Below are 27665 nucleotides of genomic sequence, written 5' to 3'. Positions count from 1 at the left end.
TACCCCATTCTCAGTGAATCATTATGGTGGAGGAGTCTGGGGTGTAGCAAGATGGCGGCGGCGACGGAACGTCACTTCTGTTACACATTCTGACGGGTCGCCTAATCTGACGGAACGTACCCAGAAGCGCTGCTAAACTGGCGCAAGCGTAATGACTCCACTCTCTCATAGACTCTGCAGCCATTGACGCGCTCTTTCTACGTCTCCCGTGACCTGTCCGCCTCTCTTTCAGTCAGCCAATGGGATAGGAGCTTCACCTGACACAGACGCTGTAGTGACGTCATCAGGCACATCCCCTGTACAGCTGGAAAGAGAGAAAGGGAGGCTATACCGGAGATTGGAGAGAACAGAGCCGAATTACAGGTGGGCTGCCCTGATAACACTGTGTGTCTGTGCGGTCGGTCTGCTGTGCTCGGGTAATGTTCCACCTCCAGCCCTGCTGGTCAGACAGTCCTGTCTGTCAGAATGTATTGTGCAGCTGTGATGGAACTTCAAGTCAATTCAGTCGCTCTTGTTTTATTCTATCACAGCTTCAGTGTATGGAGTAGAGAGCAGAGTATGGCCAATTAGCTTCAAGTATAACTAAAGGAGAACTTTTTTTTTTTTCAGGTTTGGATGTCAGCGCTGGTTGGGGGGAGGGTTAGGACCACTTGCACGTTTAAATCAGATTTTTTTTTGCTAGAAAATTACTTATAACCTCCAAAAATTATACTTTTTTTTTTTTTTCTTCTTTTAGCAGAGACCCTAGGGAATAAAATTGCGATCGTTGCAATGTTTTAGGTCACATGGTATTTGCAATTTTTTGTTGTTGGGGGGGATACGCTTACTGGGCACTTAAACCCCCCCCCCCCTCCTGCCCAGACCAATTTTCAGCTTTCAGCGCTGATGCACTTTGAATGACAATTGCGCGGCCATACAACACTGTACCCAAATGAAATTTTTATCATTTTTTCTCCACAAATAGAGCTTTCTTTTGGTGGTATTTAATTACAGCTGGGAGGTTTATTTTTTGCTAAACAAACAAAAAAAGATGCAAAATAAAAAAAAATAAAAAAAAATCATGTTTAATAGTTTGTTATAAAATTTTGCAAACAGGTAATTTTTCTCCTTCATTGAAATGCGCTGATGAGGCGGCACTGATCGGCACAGATAAGGCGACACGAATAGGCACAGATAAGGCGACACGAATAGGCACAGATAAGGTGGCACCGATAGGCGCAAAGATGGGCACAGATAAGGTGGCACGGATGGGTGGCACTAAGGGGAACTGATAGGTACCACTGATAGATGGGACAGATGGGCACTGATAGGTGGCACTGATGGGCACTGGTAGATGACACTGATGGGCTCGGATATGTGGCACTGAGGTGCAGCAATGTTGTTGAGGCAGATTGTGGGCACTGATGTATGGCACTGTGGGCACTGATGTATGGCACTGTGGGCACTGATGTATGGCACTGTGGGCACTGTTGTATGGCACTGTGGGCACTGATGTATGGCACTGCTGGGTGGCACTTTTTTAATATCTGGGTGGTACTGGCAGGGGGCAGATGGGCACTGATAAGCTGGCCTTGATCGGGACTGATGTCCCGATCACGGCCGCCGGTGATCGGCTTTTTGTTTCTCTCCTCGTGCTGTCAGCGCGAGGAGGAAAAACAGCCGATTACCGGCTCTGTTTTGTCACATGATCAGCTGTCATTGGCTGACAGCTGATCACGTGGTAAGGGGTCGGGATCGACCCCTTGCTCGGATCCGTGATCAGGCGAGTCTCATAGACTCGCCGATCACTGAGGGCGCCGCGCGCGCCCCTCAGGGGGCGTGCAGGCCGCTCGTGCACGGGACAACGTCAATAGACGTAGTCCCGGCAAAGCAGGTCCGCGCTGTAGCCGTCATTCGGCTATAGCACGGATCTCTAGTGGTTAAAAAAACAAAACACAATAGTTACCCCAATTTATATTTAAAGAGGTTGTAAAGCTTTGTTTTTTTATTTTCTAAATAGGTTCCTTTAAGCTAGTGCAGTGTTGGTTCACTTACCTTTTGCTTTGATTTCCCTTCTAAATGATTTTTTTCTTTGTCTGAATTTCTCACTTCCTGTTTCTCCTCAGTAAACTTCACACCATCATCCGAGCGGTGTTTAGTCAGCCAGAACAGCTTACTGAGGAGGAACAGGAAGTGAGAAATTCAGACAAAGAAAAAAATCATTTAGAAGGGAAATCAAAGGAAAAGGTAAGTGAACCAACACTGCACTAGCTTAAAGGAACCTATTTAGAAAATAAAAAACAAACCTTTACAACCCATTAAATTTTTTTTATAATGAAGCTGCAATGATGTTTTTCAAGTCGCACTTGAAGTCGCACTGACATGCAGCTTCTAAATTGTACAATTTCAGATGAAGTCGCAGAATTTCAAAGCGGCAGTCAATGTGAGCGAGGGCTAAGGGCTCGTTTTACGTTTGCTTAAAGGGGCTGTAAACTCTCGTGCTTTTTCACCTTAATACAGGGAGTCTCAAACTAGTGGCCCTCCAGCTGTTGCAAAACTACAAGCCCCATGAGGCATTGCAAGGCTGACAGTTGCAAGCATGACTCCCTACAGGCAGAGGCATGATGGGACTTGTAGTTTTGCAACAGCTGGAGAGCTGCCAGTTTGAGACCCCTGCATGGTAATGCATCCTATGCATTAAGGTGAAAATACATTTGGCAGTCACTGGGCGCCCCTCCCCAGACCCCCCGTTTTACATACCCGAGCCCTGGAACTTCACCTGGTGGAGACACGCTCTTCCTTTGCCCAGGGTTCTCGGCTCTTGATTGCATAGATTGATAACAGCATAGCCATTTGCTCCCACTTCTGTCAATCAAATCCAGTGATGCGGGGGGCATGGCCGAGTCCTGCATTCGTGTCCATGGAAATACTGCACTCAGGAGCGCGCCCGCAAGTTAACCCCCTGAGAGAGCACTTTTCCTAGGGGGTTATCTGATGCTAGGAAGAGCCGACGAGGGACCCCAGAAGTTAGTGTGTGGGGGCCACTCTGTGCAAAAACAAACTGCACAGTGGCAGTAAGTATGACATATTTGTTGTTTAAAAGAAAACCTTTACAATCACTTTAATCGTTTGATGCCAGTATAACATACTTTTACTCTGGCAAGGGGGCACTGCTGCTCCTGATCACGTACCTAGTATGTGATCCGCCATGTCTGGGGCGCCCATGCGCACTGCTGGCGACCCATGTGATTAACAGACCGAGCTGATCTGCGGGTACCATGGACTCTGTTCACCGGCACCCGCCGGTAATTCAGCACAGAGGCAGAATGACAATGTAAACCGCAGATTGCCATTCTGTCAGTAGGGGAGACATAGATCCTGTGTTCCTGCAAAGCAGGAACAAGGATCCGTGTCTCCCCCTAGCTGCTGCATTCTGATTAGGCTTACTGAGGCTGAGTGCAGGGTGTATCAAGATTGGCTCTTGTCATCACTTGTCGCTTTTATTGTATCATGAATATCATGCCACCTATTAGTGCTCAATTCCCATAAGTGCCAGCAGTCAGTGCCACATACCAGTGCCAGCCATCAGTGCCGCATATCAGTGTCCATCAGTAAGTGCCAGCCATCATTGCGGCATATGAGTGTCCATCAGTCAGTGGCAAGCCAAATATCGGTGCCACCTATCAGTGCCCATAAGTGCCAGTCTTCAGTGCCCATCAGTAAGTGCCAGCCATCATTGCTGCATATGATTGTCCATCCATGAAAATTCTTTGAGTTTTTTTACAAGTTTGTGACAAGCAAATAAAACTGTTTTATTCTTTCATAATCTCTTGAGTTACAGTTCTTCATAATTATAAAGAAGATATTGTTAGTCTGTATTGTGCTTTTGAAAACTGTCACTTGACATTAAAAAAAGTATCGGTAATCGGTATCGGCTAGTACTTAAAAAAAAAAAAACTATCAGTACTTGTACTCTGTCTTAAAAAAGTGGTATCGGTGCAACCCTACAAATCCAATATACACTTATTGGGATTTTGTTTGCCAGAAATATGTAGTAGAATACATATTGGCCTAAATTCATGAAGAAATTCGATTTTATTGGATATGTTATATAGCATAAAGTAAAAAACATTGTGGTTTTTTTTTCAAACTTGTTGATCTTATTTTGATGATGGAGCTAAAAAAAAAATCTTAAAGTGGTTGTAAACCCTAACAACACACTTTGACCTACAGGTAAGCCTGGATTAAGGCTTACCTGTAGGTCCAAGAAATATCTCCTAAACCTACACGGTTTAGGAGATATTTGCCGAAAGACAGGCACCGCTCCGGACTACAGGGGACAGCGGTGACTTCGCTGGCTCCTGTGTCAGGTAAGTGACACATAATGGACTACTATGTGATGCATAGTAGTCCATTATGCTTTACCTTTGCAAGGAATGAAATGTAAACTCATCAGGGTTTACTTCCTCTTAAAAATTTTAATTGGGCACAGTGTCACGCAATTGTCAGTTAAAGTAACACAGTGCCACATTGCAAACAATGGCCTGGTCATAAAGGTGGGTACATTTTCCAGATGGCAAGTGCTTAAAATGTGGCATTGGACACACTTTTTGAAAGCGCTGTGAATACCAAAGCCTCTGTCACTAAATAAAATAATTACCTTGCAGTCCTGTTTACACGTTGTTTGATTTACTTCAAAATGTATACCCCATGTTGCTTTCTTGGTTGTTCAAAGCATAGCCTCCATAGAAGTCTGACAATGTTCGCCAAGGCTTCATGTACACGGGGCGTTTTTACAACCTCTCCTAAATGATTTAACTTGACAGATAGTAACCCACATTACTTCAGTTTTGCTGCGTTTGCATTTAGAAGCGTAAAAAATATATATATATATTATGAAAAAAATATTTTTCCCCCAGAATAGACAAAAACGCTGTTTAGAAGTGCTTGGCGATTGAAATGTCTCTAAACTCAGCATCTGAACCCATTTTTATGCGTTCCAAAAAAAAAAAGCCTCTAAACTCAACTGCCTAGAAATGTCTGGAAAAGACCCTGTGTACATGGACAGATAAGAGAACACAGAGGAGAGTTCAGGAGCAGTTGAAAAAATGCCCACTGCTTTTAAACATCAGTTTAGCAGCAGCAGTGTACATGAGACCTGCAGCTTTTGAGGAGCTTTTATTCCGCTTTTGATTTGCATTGGAGGTATTTCAGGTATGAGTTATATCCCAGTTTACACTGCCAAACCAGCAAGTGAACCAGAAATACATAATCCGCAATCACTTTTGGTTCATGTTCATACGATCTGAGAGTGTCTGCTTCAGACATCACATCTTGTGTGCAGCAGGAAGTAAGTGGGGCCCTGATTGGAGCGGAGGAACTAGAAGGCTCATATTAAGGGAAAATGGGGCACACAAATAGTGGAATGTGACCGGGGAAGGAAGGAGAGGAGCAGCAGAGGATCAGCAGAGCTGGGGGACTGGAGCAGGAGAGAAATGGAAATGTCACGCGTGGTGTGCAGTGTGGGAGCAATATAGCTGGAGTTGAGCGGAGACCAGAGGGGGAGGCGGATCAACCAAGCTGGGGGTTGCTACTGAGTGGGGGGGGTCAGAGAATCAGAGCTGGGGGTTACTACTGAGTGGGGGGGATCAGCAGAGCTTGGGATACCACTGAGCAGGGGATCTGCTAAACAAAGGTACTAATAAGCTGGGGATCTGCTGAATGAGGGTACATATGAGCTTGGGATCTGCTGAACAGGGACACTAATAAGCTGGAGATCTGCTGAGTGGAGGTACGACTGGGCCTCTTTAAAACAAATTAAGAATCAACACACACAGGGCATCTGCCAAGCTTCATCAACCACTTTAAAACTGGGCACTTTTACCCCTTTCCAGCCCAGGCCAATTTTCAGCTTTCAGCACTGTCGCAGTCAGTGTCCTGTTTTGATAATTGGGGCACTGACTGCGACAGCGCTGAAAGCTGAAAATTGGTCTGGGCTGGAACGGTGACATCTTTACACTGATGTGTAAAGATGTGCTGACAGGCTTGACAGTCAATGGCTCTCCTTTCCTCCCACAGATGTAGCATGGGAGGAAATGACTTCCAATAACCAGCAAGTCTGTTTTCATGTGAGGAGCTGTGATTGGACACAACTGATCACATCGCAAAGGGCTGCAGTTATTGGCCCTATACCATGGTTTGTGTTCAGCTGTGTCCCCACTTTCTGAAAACTCAGACAAGCTACCCTGTTTCCCTGAAAATAAGGCCTAGTGTGATTGTCGGTGATGGCTGCAATATAAGCCCTAGTTTAAAGTCCATGTATGTCTTATTTTCAGGGCAGGGCTTATTTTTGGGGAAACAGGGTAGGGCTTATTTGAGGGGTAGGGCTTATATTGCAGCCATAACCGACAATCACGCTAGGTCTTATTTTTGGGAAACAGGGTATGCAAATTCTGCACTTTGTCCTGCTGTAGAGAAGAGAAGACTGCAGCTAAACGGGTACAGCTTAAGTAGGAGGATTTATTTCATCTTTGTATCATCCGCGGCTAGTTACTTCACTAAGTATATGTAAGGGTTTACAACCACTTTAATGCTGTCTCTGTCTCTACTGGGAAGATTTGCTTCCTTTTAATTGTGTCACAAGGAAAGAAATGGTCATTCCAAAATTTTGATGCCACCAGAACAGGAAGGCTCAGTTCATATGTGGCGATTTGGGATCGCTGGCAGAATCGCCACGATTCTGCTTGCGATTCCAAATTGCACAGCAATAGTGGCAAAACTCAACTTGGGTGTTTGGGTGCTATTGATTTTTAATGGCGCCTAAACATCGTACTGTTATCCCATGATTGTCGGGCAATAAATTTCTGCAAACTGCATCATGCAAAGTTTGTTGCCCAACAACGAGCAGGAGCTTCTTTTGGGCAACAACCTTTGTGAAATTTGTCGTGTGACAGTAGCAGCAAAACCACGCTGCGTTTAGGTGAATGACACCCAGACTCTTATGGTGCATTTTACCTCTATTGGAGTGCGATTTGGGATGTCATATGAGACACAGTGGCTGTGTCTGTATAAAAATGAATGGGGCTGCCTGCATAGGGAGGCACAGAACACCCGACGGCCCTCACACGGTGACAGACAGCAATAGACAGGGGGTGAGTTGTCATCGTATTGCTTCCTTGCTGCCTGTTTTAAACCCCTAAACACTGGACAACTGCGACCATTATGCGTAGTTGCGGGGCGCTTGCAGGGTAGGCCTATTCTCTTGAATAGGTTGGTGGGCAATACCGCTTGCTAAGCATAACAGGGTTATCATTTCTGCTGTACCTGTAATGCAAAGCTTTACATCTGTGGATTTTTGTACATCTCTGGCCACTGGCTTTACAACAATGGGGCAAGCAGTTGAGGGGCAGTAAGAATGGAGCTCAACCATGGGGTTTTGCCACCCCTCCTTTGCAAGTGTAAACAAGACTGTAAGCTTTCTCTTTTATTTGCACCTGGTCATCTGGACAGTAAATCTGTTGTTTTTCAGTTTTCTATAACAGACTAAGTTGTCCACTAAAAGTCATTTAGGCTTCATGTACACAGGACGTTTGAAACCCGCTTCTAAACACTGGAACTTGGCGGCTAGTAACCGACGTCTAAAAACAACGGTGTTCCCACTTTTACCAGCGATCTTTTTCACTTCCTGATCTTCAAAATAGCACAATCTTTCTAACAAGTCCAGAAAGTTCTCAGAGCTGAAAAAAAATCCAGGCAGCCTGTCAAGTTTTATTACAACTTGAATAAGTAGAAACAAAGTATATTTTCATTCTTTTATCACAGGAAAGAACTCTGCGTGTAGATGAGGGAAGTTTAACCATTTAAAGACCAAACCTTTTCTGACATTTTGTTGCTTATAAGTAAAAATCATTATTTCTTATCGTACATCTCGGGACACAGAGCCATAGCAGTTACTATGTGGGTTATAGGCCACTTTCAGGTGATGGACACTGGCACACCCTAAGGCCGCGTACACACGCGCGGACTGTTCGCCCAACCTTGTCCGCTGAACAGTGTTTGGGCAGACAGTCCGCTCGTGTGTGGGGCTTCAGCGGACAGTTGGACGAACAAGGTCTTACGGAAATTCCGAAAAACTGTCCGCTGAAACAAGGTTTCAGCGGACTGTTCGCTCGTGTGTAGGCTTGTTCGGCCAACTAAGTCTCGCGCATGCTCAGAAAGGATTTCCACGTCGGAAGGTTGCATTGCAGTGTATAGGACGTCGTATTTTTCGTCCCGTCGTACGTGCCGTTCACGTCATCGCGCACGGTTTCAGCAAACTGTTCGTCCGTCGTGTGTGGCCATGTCCGTCCATGCTAAGTTTGAGCGGACTGTTTGCCGAAACTGTTGGACGGACAAAGTTGGGCGAACAGTCCGCGCGTGTGTACGCGGCCTAAGACAAAAAGTGGTTTCCCTATGCAACTCCTCCCACTACTGGGAGTACCTCATTTTTTTCACCAGTGTCTAAGGTGTTGGTCATGAGTAAAGATGTGCTGTGCTGAGCTCCACTGGAGCAATCCTTGCTGGGGCTAGCCATGCAGCCGAATCCATACCCGGACCTCGTATCTGAAGAAACAAGGTTTTGCCTGTAAATGCGTCTTTTTAGAGAGCTGGACCCCGGGATCCAGTACTTTTTGGTAGTAAGGCCATAAAGTTTTACTGGCGGAGGTGCTGTTACAGGTCCAGGATAGTGGGTTTCCTTGAGGATCCCCAGCTCCTGAAGGTTTTAACGGAACCCACCGTGAAGGGTGAACTTTGGGTCTGTTAGTTTACCACAGAAAACCCTGCGGCGGCAAAGGTAAGTGGAGTTTTCTAAGAAATGTTTAGAATTTTCTTATGTCTCCTTTTAAGATCAGTAAATGTTGTCATGCCTATGTGTCACCACCGGGGGTTATATTGAGCATTCACTGCTTTAAGCTGAGAGAACACGCTGTGTCAGGAAGCTGGGATGCTTCTTTCTCCAGGGAGACAGCAGGACCTCCAGTAAGCTTGAGGAGGGCTTCTTCTCTCCACCTATTGCTCCCCTGTGCTGACAGTCTCTCCCCTTCATGGGGGAAGAGGCGCTTCACGTTTTTTTTTTTTTTTAAAGAAAAATGTTGGGATCAGCACGCCGCTGGCGGCTTGGAGACCCCTCCCGCACCATGCTGCTCCTTCCCGTAGGTCCCAGAGGACCTGTAGCCCGCCGCTAACACGGGAAAAGGGAAAAAGTTTTCTTTTAAAAGGAAAGGGGGAAGAGATGTAGGCAACGTGGGGGGGGGGGGGGGTTTGGGGCTTAGCAGTGTTGGCGTCCTCTGACGCCCAACACGAGGAGGCACGTTTTTTAAAGCACCTTTTTGTGTAGCTGCAGGCTGTGGAGGGACACAAAAGCAAAAGGTAGCGTTAAGAGGTTTGGTGACACAGGCATTTCCTTTGACACATTTTTACTGCTGCATCAGGCTGGGCATTAATAGCAGCAACTGTGCTGGACTATAGCTTAAGCAGTGTATGCATTCCTTCTGGTAGTACTTCTGCTTTGTGCATCGGGCTATGAGCGGAAGGGGGACAAGGAACACCTCAAAGGGTTCTAGAGGGTCTGTTTCATGACAACCTAGATCCATATCTAAAAAGATGGCATCCTCCTCTGAGACTGATGTGGCCAGTCAAATTGAGCCATGGGGGGGGGGGGGGGTTCTTCTACCATTTCAAGTTTGGAACAAAAGATTGATGCTTTAATCGCTTCCCAGAGTGGGCCTCAAGCTGAGGAACAAGGGGCAGGAGATAATGAAATTCTCTCAAAAGATCAGGAAGAGTCTGATGACTCCTCTTCCAAAGATCCTAATATGGAAGGATCAGCTTCACAGAAGAGACTGTTGGTACACTCCCTCACTAAATTGGTCTGCTCGACTTGTTTACTGCCTGTAACACAGTCAGTCGATGAGTCCACCTCTGTTTTGGGATCACTAAAGCCTCCCCAATCTTGATGCCTTTCCTATCCACTCTTGGCTAAAGAAGCTTATGCATTCTGAGTGGGAGCACCCAGATAACGTTTTTTCCTCCTAAGAAGTTTTCTATACTTTATCCTATGGAGGAAGAATTCTGTAAGGTGTCATTCACCTAAATCCCCATTCCAGAAATTGGCGCTGCTATATCCTCTGTGAACAACCACCTGACTTGTCCTGTAGACAATGCTCAAATGTTGAAAGATCCAACAGATAAGTTGGAATTTCTTTTGCAGGTTCAGTCGGCATTGGCAGCGATTGGAGTATCTCAGTCCTTTTAAAGGGCCAGTTTGTAGAGTTGCTTAAAATTATTCCTGATCAGCAGGCCCAGCAGTTGCATTGTGTAGTATTGTGTTTCACAGTAGATGCTATGAAAGATTCTATTCTCCAAGCCTCACGGCTTATGCTAGGGCTGGTGCATGTGCGTAGAATCCTATGATTGAAAAATTGGTCAGCCGAAGCGCCATGTAAAAAGCTCTTGGCCAGTTTCCCATTTCGTGGTGAGCGGTTATTTGGAGACTATCTGGATAAGTATATCCAAAGAATTTCTAATGGGAAAAGTTCTCTTTTACCAGTTAAGAAGACGTTTCAAGCATTTTTTTTTCTTTAAATGTGCATCTTCAATGCCAGGGACATCAGCCTCCAGGCAGTCTCAATGGCCTTAAGCGTGGAAGACCTCCGGGGCAGTCTCGGGGCCAAAAGAGGACCTGGGGCAGGAAACCCACAAAGCAAAATACTAAAGCCTCTTTATGAAGGGGAACCCCCGCTCGCTTGAGTGGGGAGGGGGGGGAAGCTTCTACACTTTTAAAAGATCTGCCAGGAATAATGTCAAGACAGATGGGTGACTTCCTCAATTTCTCTAGGTTACAAACTAGAATTCTGAGAATTCCCGTCTCCTCATTTTCTAAAATCAAACGTTCCCAGAGACCCAGGGAAAAGGTAGTCTCTCTTTCTGGCTTTGGATCATCTCTTGTCTCAAAAAGTGATATCTGGGGTTCCCACAGAAGAGCAAGGGTTGGGGTTTTGTTCAAACCCCTTCACGGTGCCAAAATCAAACTGGGAGGTCAGACCCATCAGGCACTTGAATATCTGTTCCTTTTACATGGAATCAATCCAATCCGTTGTCTCCATCCTACAAGGAGGAGAATTTTTGGCATTGATCGACATCAAGGATGCCGGTCTCCATGTGCCTATTTTCCCCGCTCATCAGAAATTTCTCTGTTTCGAGGTAGAAAATCATAATTTTCAGTTTGTAGCTCTGCCTTTTGGTCTAGCTACTGCACCTCAAGTGTTCACAAAGATTCTGGCCCCTCCTTTAGCCAGGTTAAGGGCTCAGGGTATAACAATTCTAGCCTACGGAAGCGACTTCCATTGAATTCTATGGCTACAAGTCGCCTAGAAGTCTGGTGCTTATTTGCCTTAAGTGCCAGAACAAGGCGTGAAACACGGTAGCTTTTTTTTATCCTGGTTTTCCATATTTAATATGTGACTGCATTTCGATTTTATTGATTTTTTATTGACCGATAAAGATGCTATTTCTCTGACTTGTGGCCATCCAGAAACGTCTTTTTATTTTCAGATTAAAGTAGTACAAGAACCTTTTTTGAAGTCCGAGCGACTACAGTAGTGTGCATTACGACAGATCCGTTCACTTACATTGATTTTTTTTTTTTCATGTAGCGCGACTTCAGACGTCTAGGGGCGACTTTAAGTCGGATCCAAAGTTGCCCCTGTGTGAATGGACTCTTAGACGATCTGCTTTTGGTAGATTAGTCAGTTACCTGCCTAAAACAAAGTTTAGACTCGGCCATGAGTTACCTAGAATTCCTAGGCTGGATTCTCAACCTAGAAAACTCCTCCTTAAAACCATCAAGGAGATTGCAGTACTTGGGGCTGATCATAGATGCAGTTCAGAAGAGGGTATTCTTACCCCAGGAGAGGATCAGTTCCATAAGGGAACTGATTCAGCTTGTCAAAACAAAGAAAAATCCTTCTATTCGTCTCTGCGTGAAGTTGTTAGGAAAGATGGTGGCTTCCTTCGAGGCCATTCTTTATGCAAAGTTTCATTCAAGACTGCTGCAAAACAGTATTCTGTCAACTTGGAACAAGAAGATCCAGGCTTTGGACTTTCCAATGCACTTATCCCCTGGAGTACGTCAGAGCCTCAATTGGTGGTTGATATCCAGCAATCTTCAACAGGGGAGATCTTTTCTCCCGGTATCCTGGAGGGTGGTAACGACGGATGCCAGCCTTCTAGGCTGGGGAGCAGTCCTGGAAGGAGCATCTGTCCAAGGCAAGTGGTCCAAATCAGAGAGGATCTTCCCCATCAATATTCATATAATAATGGTAATAGCAAGAAATGTACAGCTAAAGCTAAAAAAAAAAAAATCTTTTTATTTTTACTATTGTGGGCCAGCTTTCCTTTGATAATTATAAAAAAAAAAAAAAAAAGAAAATCAGGAGATAACATCACCATTTTGCCACCAAACGAAAGCCCAATTTGGCCCGAAAAAATACAAGTTATAATTCACCTGGATACAAAAAGTAGTTGTGATGATATGTACAGGTTTATTAGCACATGTCGAAGTTGCAAAATTGTGTTGAGGTGTTAACACTTGTTTTACCCTTGGGCACAAAGGCGTTAAACTTCACTTAAACCTAAAAATGTACGTTAAGAATGTATGTAAGGTTTAAACAGGCACTTGCATAATATGTCTTATTTTTTATTTATTTTTTTGCCTATTTTTTATGGATATAGACATGGTGCATATAGAGGTAGAGGGATATTATAAAAGGAGACCAAAATAAGTGAGGGAGAAGGTAACTAGGTAAGCGGTAGATTCAGAGCAAGAGGACATATCATCAATCATCAAAATAGTGCTTATGCAAAGTATAAAAAAATATTTTTTTTGTTTCTCATTAGTAGGTAGAGCTCTTTTACAGTGCTAATTTTGTTTCGTTCCTTTTTTAATACATGTTGCTTTTCTTTGCAGGTGCAGAATGGAACAGAGCCTGTATACTTTGGTCTGATGCCCTGCGGAATATTGTGATGCACACCTTGCCGAATTTGTAGCAAGCTTCCAGGCACCAGCTAGAAAGGAGTGGCCATGTTCACCAAGCTTAAAAAAAAGATTGCAGAGGAGGCATCAATCACTCCACGGCCTGGGGGTGCTGCCCGTATCCCTCGTTCTGTCAGTAAAGAGTCTATAACATCTGCTGGAGCCGACTCTGGGGATGACTTTGTAAGTCAAACATTGTGTTTACTTATTTATGTTTGCAGTGGAAATTTCCACGGTCATCTTGCATCTGCCACTTGAGAAGATTTGTTCTGCAGGAAATGCAAGGCAACAAATGAAAAACTCCTTCCAATCCCCTTGTCCCTCAGTTTAGTTTGTGTTTCTTACTGTCCAGGAGTACACTTAAATGTTCTTCCTCTTTGCACCAACTGGATATTGGTTCAGTGTTCCCTCTGTGGCTTTAAATTCACTGCTGCCTGTCTGGAAAATTAACTGAAGGGACTTTTCAGGCAGAAAATGACTTTGCCAAGATCATGCCCCACTGCTTTACAGGGACAACTATGAAACCCCAGCATTGGTCTCTGTTGTCCCTGTTGCATGCCAAGGTAGAGGTGGCATTCGGCTGTTCCGCATTACCAAGTGACTTGGCATTTTTTTTTTTTTTTTTAGGGAACTTCCAGGTGGCAATCAGATGAGCTTCTGTGGCCAGAGGTTGGCGTCTGATGTTTTTTCTGATTTCAGTGGCTCTCACAGTCTGGCATAATTTCCTGCATTGGTCCATCTGTGGATGTCCTGTCTGGGTTAGACGTCCCTTCCAGATCTGGCAGGATATAGCTGCACTTCCATGGCTGGATGTTAGGGGGGCGCCTTTTAACAGCAGCATGGCTGCAGCCTGAATTGTCTGCTGTCTAAAGCTATGTGCAGTCGGTGGAAGGGTTGCCTTTGTTCACCAGTAGGTGATTGTTGATCGAGTTGCACTGTTCTCAGTGTTCTTTGCTGCTGGATTCACCTTTTCTCTTCGGGCCTGTTCACACTGCGGGCGATGCGAGGCGACACCGACTTGCCTCGCCGCGACCTCAGCGGCGATTTGCAAATGACTTCTGTATAGAAGTCAATGCAAGTCGCCCCCAGGTCGCCCAGAAGTAGTACAGGAACCTTTTTTCTGAGTCGGAGCGACTCGAGTCGCTCCTCTCAGAACGGTTCCATTGTACAGAACGGGGCGACTTGTCAGATTGTGGCGAGGCAAGTCGTGTCGCCTCGCATCGCCCGCAGTGTGAACCGGCCCTTAGGCTGCTTTCACACTGCAGCGGGAGCAGCGTCGGCGGTAAAGTGCCTCTATTTTTAGCGGCGCTTTACCGTCGTTTTAGCGGCGGTGTGCGGGCGCTAGCGGGGTGGTTTTAACCCCCGCTAGCGGCCGAAAAGGGGTTAAACCTGCCCGCAAAGCGCCGCTGCAGCGGCGCTTTGCCGGCGGTATTGCCGCGGTGTCCCATTGATTTCAATGGGTAGGAGCGGTTTAGGAGCGGTGAATACACCGCTCCTTCACCGCTGCAAAGATGCGGCTGTATACACCGTCCTGCCAGCGCATCGCTCCAGTGTGAAAGCCCTCCGGCTTTCACACTGGAGTTAAAGGGGCCGGTTTTTTTCAGGCGTTACACAGGCGCTATTTTTAGCGATGTAACGCCTGAATACCGCCCCAGTGTGAAAGCAGCCTTAGGCTACTTTCACACTGGGGCATTGGGGGTGTCGGTGGTAAAGCACCGTTATTTTTAGCGGCGCTTTACCGTCATTTTTGCTTAGATTTTCACCTGCTTAGGTGTAGCCTTTAACCCTCGCTAGCAGCCAAAAAAGGGTTAAAGCTGCCAGCAAAGCGCCACGGTAGCGGCGCTATGCTGATGGTTCTGCGGTGCTGCCCATTGATTTCAATGGGCAGGGGCACTTTAGGAGCGGTGTATACACTGCTCCTACAGTGCTGCAATGATGCGGCTTGCAGGAATTTATTTTGCGTCCTGCCAGTGCACTGCTCCAGTGTGAAAGCTCTCGGGCTTTCACACTGGAGTGAGAGGAGAGGCTCTTTACAGACCATGCAGGCGCTATTTTTAGAGCTATAGTGCCTTTAAAGCGCCTCCATGTGAAAGCAGCCTTACATTCGTGAAGGACACAAAGGAGATCTTGACCTCTGACTGTTGGGTTATAGCGCCACCTTCAGAAGTAGGACATTAGGCAGAAAAAAAGCACAGCCTAGGGCAGTGGTGGCGACCCTTGGCACCCCAGATGTTTTGGAACTATATTTCCCATGATGCTCATCCACTCTGCAGTTTAGTGGAGCGTCATGGGAAATGTAGTTCCAAAACATCTGGGGTGCCAAGGTTCAGCATCACCAGCCTAGGGGAAGCCCTTTGATGATGGCCAAACTCTCCATCTGCAAGAGGCAGTTGAGTTTTTTTTTTTTCCTAGTGTTGAGGAGTAAGGACCTAACTCCCTGCTGAGACTTTTTTTTTATTTTATTTTTTTTTTTTTTTTGCTTTTGGCAAGGCTAACCTTTTCCATGCTTGTAGATGTAATATACTCAGAAATAAATAATAAAACATATCATGGTGCTTCCTGTCTTTACAAGTTTGATATAATTGACCCAACAACAAGTCGCTGACAAAAACTCTACCATTAAAAGCATGCATCCGGAAAAAAGCTATGAGCCTCCCCCAAATCCACCTGTGTCACGGGTGATTGTGTTGGCTCTGAGTTTCCTGATGGCCAGCAGCAGTTTTTTCTGGCATTCTATGTTCAAGCAGAGATTGTTCTTATCTTTGTGAGGATGCATTAAGTACTCGCTGATACCTATTTTTTGGTGTCGTGCTCCTGTTCCCTGACCAGTGGTTGTGGGAGTCTGCGGGCGGGAAGCCTCCAGCCAGCTTTTATACAACGTATTTTATTGAAGTTCGTAGTACACAAGGAGCAAATGCGTTTTGGAAGAAAGGCTTCCCCCTTAATTGGGTACTAACTGGCCTGGAACTGAAAATGAGTTTCCTTCCTTCCCTTCCAAAGTCTGGCAATTGTGGCCTGTGTCCCAGTTTTAATATAGTCCTGCTGGTAATTGTGTGTGTGTATTCTCTTTTGAGAGAACGAATCCCTGAGCGCAGCTCAGGACTAAGCATGTGCTCGGGTGTGTTCACAACTCCACGTGCCTAAGCACGCCGGGAAGCTGACAGCACTTAGAGCCAATCACGTGCACTGAGACATTTCCCCTTCCGCAGCTGCAGCGATGCTCTCAGTACCTGTGATGCGCACTGTCAGCTTCCTGGCAGGCTCGGGCACGTGGAGTTATGAACATGCTCAAGTTCGTCTTGAGATGCTCTCGGGGATTCATTGGGGGCCACAAAAGATACATATGTATCCAAATAACACGTCCACACTCATCCTTAGGCTCTTCACCACACACAGCCACAAAGACAAAAGTGCAGGCAAGTTTTTTTTATTTATTTATTTATTTATTTTTTTCATCTTTTGCAATTGAGATGAATTGTAAATTCTCAGTTAATTTTAGTTGGTCTAAATCAGTTATAAATATATTTGGACACAACATGTATACTTGGTGTTATGTTCCTGTTCATATTTTTTTTTAACTTAAAGGTAGACAGACAACCTTTTATTGCCAATAATATGTAATGTCATTTATAACGTTCCTGACATATATTTCAGCTTCCTGGATTTTTTTTTTGATTTTTTTTTTCATCTGGCCCTCAGATATGAAAGGCAGAGTGATTTAACACCTGTTTAGATTTGTCGTCCATGTGACGAAATGAAAATGATGCCGTTTACAATAAACTTTGCATAAAATAGTTTGTTTGCATTTAATTTTAATGGTTGAAAGAATGTCAGGCAAAATTTGTCAGCTCACGCGCATGTTCATTTCATCAAATCTGGCCCTCTTTGAAAAAAGTTTGGACACCTTTGACCTACAGGGATACCAGCTGCTCCTGCACAGAGGCAAAGCTTCACACTGAATTATTGCACAGATCTGGAAGAAATACCAAAGTAAAAAATATTGTGTTTTTTTTTTTTGTTTATGTTTTTTTCAGAATTGTCGGCCTTTTTTGTTTTATAGCGCAAAAAATAAAATTCACAGAGGTGATCAAATACCACCAAAAGAGAGCTCTATTTTTTTTCTTTTTCACTTTTGATCCAGACAGTAAGTCTGTTGTTTTTCAACAGACCAAGCTTCCCTGCAGGTGTAGCAGTTAGAGGGTTGAGACAAACTATTTACCACTGACAAGCAATGCTTACAATAATCAGCTTTTATTTATTCATGTAAACCCTTTATCCTAAAAGAAAAATTGTTGCTGTTACTGCTTAAAATGTGTTTGCTGGAGTTTGGCTTTTAATTTGTTAGTGTCTATATCTGGTAGTCCATCTAACACTCCCCCCCCCCCCTCAAAATTGATAATGCTGCTGTCCTGGTCTCCCTATTGCTCCTTCTTCCAGAGTGTAAGCACCCTAATACAGGAGTTGTTTTACTGGCCAGATCACCAGGTAAAAACAGAGAGGGAAAAGCCTAAAAATTAAAACTGATGAAGCCACTACATCTAATGAATAGTAAGCTGCCATATATCAAACTTTGGTTTTGGATTTAATACTACTGTACTTCAGCTTTGATTTAACCACTTGCCCACTGGTCACTTAAAGAGAAAGTAAACCCTCTGGAAAAAAAAATAAAAAATAAACACCCTGCAAGACAAAGGCATAATGAGCTAGTATGCATAGCATACTACCTCATTATAAATTACTTACTTGAGATCGAAGTCCCCGCAACGTTCCTCTCCTCCGTCACCACCATATCTCCCAGAGTGACTTCTGGGTATCGCGGCTCCAGCGCTGTGACTGCCCAGAGCCACGATGACGCCACTCCCGCACATACGCGGGAGCCGCCACTACAGGTAAGCCTTAATCTAGGTTTATCTGTAGGTAAAAGTGGTCTGTAAGGATTTACAACCACTTTAAACCCCCTTCCTAACCAGGCCAATTTTCAGCTTTCGGTGCTCTCCTACTTTGAATGACAATTACTCAATCATGCAACACTGCACCTCTGTGAATATTTTCTGCTTTTTTTCACACAAATAGAGCTTTCTTTTGGTGGTATTTGATAACCTCCTAGATTTTTAATTTATTTTGCGCTATGAATGAAAAAAGAGAAATCGGTATATATTATTTGGTCTTTAAAAGTTAAAGTCTACAAGGTAATCTATGGTGCAAATAATTGAAAATTGATCACACCTGTACTGACGACAATCTCATTTGAGACCCTAACAAGCCAGGAAAGTACACATATCCCCAAAATGACACCTTTTTTAGAAAGTAGACAATCCAAGGTGTTTAGTAAGAGGCATAGTGAGTTTTTTTAAGTTGTAATTTTTTCCCACAATTCTTTGCAAAGTGAAGTGTTTTTTTTTTCCCAACAACATTTTCATATTAGCCGGTTATTTCTCTCACACAGATATGCATGCCGAAAATTACACCCCAAAACACATTCTCCTACTCCTCCTGAGTATGGCGATACCACATGTGTGAGACTTTTTTTTTTTTTTTTACATCCTGGTCACTTACAGATGCCCAGCATACAGGGAACACCATCAGGTGTTTTAAGGGCATACATTTAAAATCAAATTTGACTACCTATTACGCTTTTGTGAGGCACGGATGAGCATGGATGGGAGCACACATGGAGCATGCATGGATGGATGAGCCAATGGATAGAGCACACATGGATGGATGGATGAGCCATGGCTGGGCACAGATCAGAGCTGTGGGAACTTCAGATTCTGCCCACAGCACTGCTGCACTCGGCTCCCCCCTTCTCACACGCTGTGAGGAGAGGGGAGGAGCCGAACCGGACAAGCTCCGGTTTTTCTTACGAGTGATAAATGGGTGCTGTCATTGGCCCTTTATCGCGATCCCTGACACTCCAGGTCTGGGAGACCCGATGGTCACAGTGATTCCCGTGTCTGTCGATTCTGGGAGGACGTCATAGCATTATCTGACCGTGCTGTAGCCGCCATTCAGCTATGGCCCGGTCGGCAAGTGGTCAAAGTTGAATTCCAGGCTAATCCTAGCTATTCTAAGCTATTAATGCTCCCACCCCCTTCTAACATTTATGCTGACTATCCTGTGTAAGAAAGATGTATTATACTTGCTTATTTTCAGGCTGCTTTAATCCAGTCACGTGATCTCCCCTATGCCAGTCAGCATTGGCTGCAGTGGAGAAGAGAGCTTACTCGACAATGGCTTGAATGCCTGGGTGCAGGGACTAAATGACAATGGTCCCAAAAATGTCCGATGTGTCCGCCATAATGTCGCAGTCACAATAAAAATTGCTGATCGCCGCCATTACTAGTAAAAAAAAAAAAATTTAATAAAAATGCCATAAAACTATCCCCTATTTTGTAAACGCTATACATTTTGCGCAAACCAATCAATAATCGCTTATTGCATTTTTTTTTTTTTTTTTTTTTAACCAAAAATATGTAGAAGAATACGTATCGGCTTAAACTGAGGAAAAAAACATTTTTTTATATATTTTTGGGGGATATTTATTATAGCAAAATGTAAAACAAATGCGTTTTTTTTCAAAATTGTCGCTCTATTTTTGTTTATAGAGCAGAAAATAAAAACCGCAGGGGTGATCAAATACCACCAAAAGGCAGCTCTATTTGTGGGGAAAAAAGGACGTAAATTTTGTTTGGGAGCCACATCGCACGACCGCGCAATTGTCAAAGAGACGCAGTGCCAAATTGCAAAAAGTGGTCAGGTCTTAAGCCAACAAAATGGTCCGGTCTGAAAGTAGTTAAACTAATACTTTGTTGAAGCACCTTTTGATTTTATTACAGCGCTCAGTCTTTTTGGGTATGAGTCTATCAGCATGGCACATCTTGACTTGGCAATATTTGCCCACTCTTCTTTGCAAAAACACTCCAAATCTGTCAGATTGTGAGAGCATCTCCTGTGCACAGCCCCCTTCAGATCATCCCACAGATTTTCCATTCGGATTCAGGGTCTGGGCTCTGGCTGGGCCATTCCAAAACTTTAATCTTCTTCTGGTGAAGCCGTTCCTTTGTTGATTTGGATGTATGCTTTGGGTTGTTGTCATGCTGAAAGCCTGAAGGTTTTGTGCCATTATTGACTGGTATTTGGAACTGTTTATAATTCCCTCCACCTTGACTAAAGCCCCTGTTCCAGCTGAAGAAAAACAGCCCCAAAGCATGACGCTGCCACCACCATGCTATACTGTGGGTATGGTGTTGTTTTGGTGATGTGCAGTGTTGTTTTTGCACCAAACGTATCACACTGCAAGTACTTGACAGATATTCCTGCAGCTCATTTAATGTTGCTGTAGGCCTCTTGACAGCTTCCCTGACCATTTTTCTCCTTTTTTCCATCAATTTTGGAGGGACGTCCAGTTCTTTTGTAATGTCACCGTTGTGCCATATTTTCTCCACTTGATGACTGTCTTCACGGTGTTCCATGGTATATCTAATGTCTTGGAAATTCTTATGTACCCTTCTCCTGACTGATGTCTTAACAATGAGGTCCCTTTGAATCTTTGGAAGCTCTCTGTGGACCATAGCTTTTGCTGTAGGATGTGCCTAATAAAATGTCAGGAAAGACCTACTAGAACAGCTCAACTTTATTTGAGGTTAATCAGAAGCACTTTAAATTATGCCAGGTGTGTACTGACTATGTAACATGAGTTTGAATGTGATTGCTTGATTCTGAACACTGCAACCATTTTTTTTTTCTCCATCTCCCCCCCCCCCCTAAAAGATTTCAGTTTATTTTTCAATTGAGTTGTATAGTTTATAGGTCACATTAACCACTTCAGCCCTAGAAGGATTTACCCCCTTCCTGACCAGAGCATTTTTAGCAATTTGGCACTTTGCTGTTGCTTTAGCTGATAATTACGACATTGTACCTAAACAAAATTAACATTCTTTTTTTTTTTTTCCCCCCCCACAAATGGAGCTTTCTTTTGGTGGTATTTGATCACCTCTGCAGTTTTTTATTTTTTGCGCTATAAATGAAAAAAGAGCGACAATTTTGAAAAAAGACATAATTTTTTACTTTTTGCTATAATAACTATCCCCAAAAAATATATAAAAAATTTTTTCTCAGTTTAGGCTAATATTCTTCTACATATATTTGGTAAACAAAATTGCAATAAGTGTATATTGATTGGTTTGCGCAAAAGTCATAGCATTTGCAAAATAGGGGATAGATTTATGGCATTTTTTTTTAGCTAGTAATGGTGGTGTTCTGTGATTTTTTATCGGGACTGCGACATTATGACGGACACGTCGGACACTTTTGGCACTATTTTGGGACCATTGTCATTTATACGCAATCAGTGCTATAGATAGCTACTGATTACTGTATAAATTACACTGGCAGGGAAGGGGTTAACACTAGGGGGCGATCAAGGGTTTAAGTGTGTCCTAATGAGTGATTCTAACTGTGGGTGGGGTGGGCTACCACTGACATGACAGCGATCACTGCTCCCGATGACAGGAAGCAGTAGATCCCTATCATGTCACTAGGCATCTCCCCGTTCTGACTCTCCGTCTCATCGCGGGCCGCAGAGTTTGCGGGACCTGGAAGGCGGCAAATTCAAAGGGACATACAGGTACACCCATTTTTCTGTACGAGCCATTCTGTGGACGTATATGTGTGTGCGGTGGTCAGCAAGTGGTTAAAGGTGGAAAAAGTTCTGAAATTATTTCTTTGTCTCAATTTTTTACATCAGAAACCTAACATTTTAACAGGAATTTGTAAAATTTTTATATCTACTCTACGTAAAACATAAAAAAATAAGTGCCTATACTGTTTAATTTCCAGTAATATACTGTTGCACCCAGTTCTGCACATGCTCAGCTGCTCTTTATTTTTAGGCACTGCTGAATATGTAGATGTCGATCTGCTGACAGGTTTAAAGCGGAATGGCTTTGCAGCCAAGGAAGATGCTTCTGTTTGATCTGCAACTGCAATTATGCTGTACATGTGATCAATTATGACACCAGCCATTGATGGTTTGTCAGTTTGGCTGAGAGCACAAGCAAAGGTGACAGCAATCCCAGCATTTCAGGAATGTAACTTTTTTTGAGACCACTAAAATGATGGGTTCAGTTCCGCTGTATAATTTACTGCTGCTCAGGGGCTCTGGGCTTCAGCAGAATGGTAGCCTTCAGCAAGAAGAAACAGGAGCAATGCTGAAGGCAATTTATGGCACACTAATTTTGGGAGCAGAATTATTAATGTGGAATGTATGTTACTTGCTAAAGAAGATTCTTTTTTTAACATGTTAAGGGTAAAGTTTGGCATTAATAACATTTATTGAACATTTCCAACTTGATTTTCCTTTGGGAAATGGTTTATATTGATTGGTCTGGTTCTGCTACTAAAATTTACAACCCAGCTAAATGAGTGAAAGCATTGACTCATCCCCTTCGTCCCAGCTGTGTTCAAACAGGTCCGACAAAGACTGTCAGGGAGCGCGAGTCTAACTAAACTAATTAAAATAATGTGGTTACATAAATGTCTTATAATTGGGGGTGTAGCTGTGTTCAGAATTAAGCAATCGTACATCTTATGCAGTTTTCTGTCTTGAGAAGACATATTCTGTCACGCCAATGTCCTTGATGAACCCCTCAAAGTTTGTTAAAAAAAAAAATAAATCTCAAGCGTGCGTGCGTGCCCGTTTTTATTTTATTTTATTTTTTTGTACTAATAAAAAAAAAAAGAGAGAAAATTCATACATACGGTTTTTGTAATGGGGCTGTAGAAATATTTTATGCCCTATTAATTAGTTTACTGCTATTCCCATCAGTTCTCCTTTTACAACATGATGTGGTTTATAGCAAGAAGGCTCTTGGGGAAAGCATTGCAAACTTAGGGAAGTCTTGCATAGATAGACGCCAGGTGGAATTTGACCGTAGGAACTACAGTACATGCATTTATGTATTTTATTGGAACTAAAATATTTTTTTTTTCTAAGAAGGAAGTTGCAAAGTGATATATTGGCAATTTGTAATCTAAAGTGTTCTAGAATATTGTAAATGCGGTACCTACGTCCCATATTTCAATGTAAAGAAAAGTATATTGAGGCAATATGGACATAGCACTATATATAGGTTAAAAACCACAACGTTTTATCATATCTTTAAAAAAAAAAATCACATTAATAGCTCATTCAAAACTGGACTATTGATGGGTGGTACTATACAGTACCCCCAAATCAGACGTGATCTTAAAGTGGAAGTTTGCCCTAAAATTAAAATCTCTAAATCTGCTTGCATACACAATCCTCAGATTTAAACTAACCCTTCAAAGAAAAAAATCGTTATAGATAAATTTTTGAAGCCACTCGGGTCTCCTGCAGGGAAGTTCTGTGCAGGACAGGAGACAGCTGGCTGGGAAGTGACGTCACCCGTAGAGTTACTATGGGGCTTCTGTTGTCGGCTGCCTTTTCTGCATCCGCTTACACAGAGAAACTGGCACTGATCTACGTCGGCACAATGGCACGGCTGGGCAAATGGGCGTGCAGGTACGCCCCCCTCAAACACGCAGACTCACTCCCTAGGAGACTTAACCCCTTGATCGCCCCTAGTGTTTATAGTGTTTAACCCCTGCCTTGCCAGTGTCATTTACACAGTAATCAGTGCATTTTTATAGTACTGATTGCTGTATAAATGACTGGTCCCAAAATAGTGTCAAGTGTCCGATGTGTTCGCAGTCATGATAAAAATCGCAGATCGCAGCTATTACTAATTAAAAAAAATGAATAATAAAAATGCCATAAATTTATCCCCTATTTTGTAGATGCTATAAAGTTTGCTCAAACCAATAAATATACGCTTATTGCGATGTGTGTGTTGTTTGTTTGTTTTTTTTGTTTTTTTACCTAAAATATTTAGAGGAATACATATTGGCCTGAACTGAGAGAGAATATATATATATATATATATATATATATATATATATATATATATATATATATATATATATATATATATATATATATATATATATATATATATATATATATATATATATAATGGGATATTTATTATAGCAAAAAGTAAAGTAGCAGAAAAGTAAAAATGAGTGCTTGTTTTTCAAAATTGTCACTATTTTTGTTTATAGCGCAAAAAATAAAAAAACAAAAGGGTGATCAAATACCACCAAAAGAAAGCTCTGTTTGTGGGGAAAAAAAGGACTTCAATTTTGTTTGGGTGCAACGTCGCACAACCGCACAATTGTCAGTTAAAGCGACGCAGTGCCGTGTCGCAAAAAGTGATCTGGTCAGGAAGGGGGCAAATCCTTCCAGGGCTGAAGTGGTTAAACTCAAGGGACTACATTTTAGTCAACTAAAATCTAATGGGTTTAGTTAAATTGTAATGCATTATTTTAACCGGTTCCCGACCCACGCACGCCGATGTACGTCGGCAGAATGGCACGGGCAGGCATATTGGCGTACAGGTACGTCCAATCTTTAATGCCGCCCTGCCATTGCAGGGTGCCGGTCGGGACCCCCGTGAGTCCGGTCGCGGGTCCCGCAGACTCGATCGCTGCGGGCATACCCGCGATCGTCTCACGGGAAGGCTGAATGGAGGAAATGCCGTGTAAACAGCATTTCCCCATTCTGCCTAGAAACTAGTGACGCTGAGCTCTGCTCCATGTGATTGGAGCAGAGATCAGTGTTCACTAAATGAAAGCCCAGCCCCCTCACAGTTAGTAACACACCCCTAGGAACACTTAACCCCTACACTGCCACCCACTGGTTAACCCCTTCACTGCCAGTGTCATTTACACAGGAATCACTGCATTTATATAGCAGTGATTACTGTATAAATGACAATTGTCCCAAAAATGCGTCCGCCGCAATATCGCAGTCACAATAAAAATCGCTGATCGCCGCCATTACTAGTAAAAAAATAATAATAAAATTATTAATAAAAATGCCATAAAACGATCCCCTATTTTGTAAACTCTATAACTTTTGCACAAACCAATCAATCACTTATTGTGATTCTTTTTTTTTTTTTTTTTTTTTTTTTTACGAAAAATATGTAGAAGAATATGTATCGGCCTAAACTGAGGGAACATTTTTATATATATATATATATATATATATTTGGGGGATAATTATTATAACAAAAAAAAATAATGCGTTTTTTTTCAAAATTGTCGCTCTATTTTTGTTTATAGCGCAAAAAATAAAAACCGCAGGGGTGATCAAATACCACCAAAAGAAAGCTCTATTTGTAGGAAAAAAAGTACGTCAATTTTGTTTGGGAGCCACGTCGCACGACCGCGCAATTGTCAGTTAAAGCGACGTAGTGCCGAATCGCAAAAAGTGGTCTGGTCTTTGACCAGCGAAATGGTCCGGTCTGTAAGTGGTTAAACATTTCTCTAGAATTTCAAAACAAATTTTATACTTCTGGAGTAAAAATATAATAACATGTTATTATTTATGGTATTAATGTTTGAACATGCACTACAGACACAGATTCAGCCACATCTTTATAAATAAAACCAAGTTTCATAAACAAAAATATTGCTTTTTGACAATCAGAAATGCAACTTTAAAATACAAAAAAAAAAAACTAAAAACTAAAGCAATTGCACATATTACCTGAATATATTACCAATATTTAAATATTTAGAAAAAAATATAAGAAAATACTTTTTGTTAATTTTTTTTCTCTTTCAGCAGTTTAGTAGATGCTCTTTACTTATACAGGCATACCCCGCTTTACGGACTCTCACTTTATGAACACTCGCAAGTACGGACATACCTGTGAGTGTACGTAAAGTGCCTGACAAGTACAAACATTCCCGTGCCGTGCACCCGCAGTAGAAGGAACTAAATCTCTGAGCACCTAGCCTCCAGTGTTCCAGTGTGCTCTTCCTGTATGTATCCTGGCTGTATCCTCACCTCCGGTGACATCACATCCGCACGGAAGTTCTTCCAGGTTTTTTTTTTTCACTCATGCTTAGTATTTTGGCTGAAGCCATTTATTATCGATCAACTGTGTTTACTCTTTGTTAATCATAATTGCAACAGAAACCACCCAAATGACCCCGATCAAAAGTTTGATCCAAACAATGCTGCACAGCCCACTTCTGACCTAAGGATTGGGGTTCTCCTGACAACCCCCCTCCCCCGATAAGGAGATGACCTGTCGCATACACCCCCCCCCCCCCCCATGTTTCCAACCGGTGGTCAGGAGACACAAGTGCCTCACTTTGGCACCTCTGTGCTGGCGACCACTTAACACAAACACGTTCCGTCTTTCACTTCCTTCCCTTGCACCATTAGAGAGCAACTCTGCTCCACTGAACTTGTGTAGATCTTCCCAAGTCTTTTTCCTAGTGTGCTTCCACAAACGCTTTTTCCGAGACCATAACGAGGTCCTTCCTGTCATTCTACTAAGCCTTCTAACTTTTGATCTCGTGGTCCTGAGAATACCATTATTTTATTGCTATATTTTGTTTTTCCTGCCACTTTTCCCCAACTTCCTGATGCTGTCCTGACGCTGTAGGGAACCTCCTGTGCCTAATCCAGAGCCAAGTTTTTTCTCATTTGGTTTTAAAGGAGAAGTACAGCCACAGGTCGTTTACCTGTACTCCTCCTAAAGATCACAGGAGTGCAGTTCCCTCTGCACTCCGATGACCCATTTTCAGCAGAAAGCGGGGTGAAGTCTGCTGATGTCACAGAGCGTTAAAGGCTCGCGACAATGGAGTTGGGATGTGCCCACATGTCTGGACTGGCACCAGGCTCTGCCTCTAAGCGAGCCGATGAGAACCTGAGCCAGCCGCTCCTGCCCCCTCCACAGCTCAGCGTTCCAGTGAGGGGGTAGAGCAGAGAGTGGTGACTGACAGTCACCAGCTCTCTGCTCACGATCAGCGGTGTTGGCTCACTCAGTTCTCAGTGTTGGAGACCAGCAGGGAACAGATGCAGCATTGGACCAATGCTGCATCCACCTAGGTAACCATGATTCTGAAGAAAAAAAAACCATACATCTCCTTCATAAAACCATTTTTTAACCCTTTTTTTTTTTTTTATTCTGCTTCCACAGGCATCAGATGGCAGTAGCTCCCGTGATGATCTGCCCTCTCAGATCTCCAGGAGAAATAATCAGATCCGTAGGCTGGAAGCCAAATTATCAGGTAATCTTACTATTACATTTCCAAGGTTGCAGTACCTGTATGTATAGCTTACAAAGACTTTAGTTAATTTCCAGGGGTTTGATTTCTGTCAAAAATTACACTATATATTTTTCCCGCAAAATCGAATTGCATTATTCCGTTCTTGATCATTTAGTTTTTGCACCTAATTTATTAAAAAAAAAGAAAAAAAAAGTTGCTTCTCCACAATTTTAACAGGTTTTATGTATGGTTAGTGGCTGTTGGAAGGTAACATGGATATGATAGGTCTTTCATGAACAAAATCACGTTTGAACTCCATGCAGGTATTCCTTAACAGATTGTTCAGGGAGCTTGTATGTATGCTCTCTATATATGAATGTGTATGTTTATCTTAATGGTACAGTACAGGACACAGGCTGGATATTCATAAACTCAAGTTTCAAGTCATTGGCAAAGCTTTGCT

The 27665-nt window shown here is 43.1% G+C and overlaps 1 protein-coding gene across 3 annotated transcripts in view; it reads left to right on the top strand.

The window, feature by feature from the left end:
* Positions 1 to 225: 225 nt before the first annotated feature.
* GOLGA1 (golgin A1) overlaps positions 226 to 27665 on the top strand; it is a 242492-nt gene continuing 215052 nt past the window's right edge. For 2 of the 3 annotated variants that reach the window (XM_077478985.1, XM_077478983.1), the window contains exons 1-3: positions 226 to 363; positions 12986 to 13234; positions 27133 to 27223. In XM_077478985.1, the coding sequence (XP_077335111.1) occupies positions 13100 to 13234; positions 27133 to 27223 (226 nt within the window). In that variant the 5' untranslated portion in view covers positions 226 to 363; positions 12986 to 13099. Of the gene's footprint in view, positions 364 to 2105; positions 2227 to 12985; positions 13235 to 27132; positions 27224 to 27665 lie in introns of all 3 variants that reach the window. The other variant, XM_077478984.1, reaches the window with a different exon arrangement.

The sequence above is a fragment of the Lithobates pipiens genome, unplaced genomic scaffold (genome assembly GCF_037356315.1).
Source record: "Lithobates pipiens isolate NorthernLeopardFrog02 unplaced genomic scaffold, aLitPip1_a1.2 Scaffold_1, whole genome shotgun sequence".
NCBI classification, from domain to species: domain Eukaryota; kingdom Metazoa; phylum Chordata; class Amphibia; order Anura; family Ranidae; genus Lithobates; species Lithobates pipiens.
The sequence above is the reverse complement of the archived record's forward strand: the minus strand, read 5'-3'. Positions and strand labels throughout refer to the sequence as shown.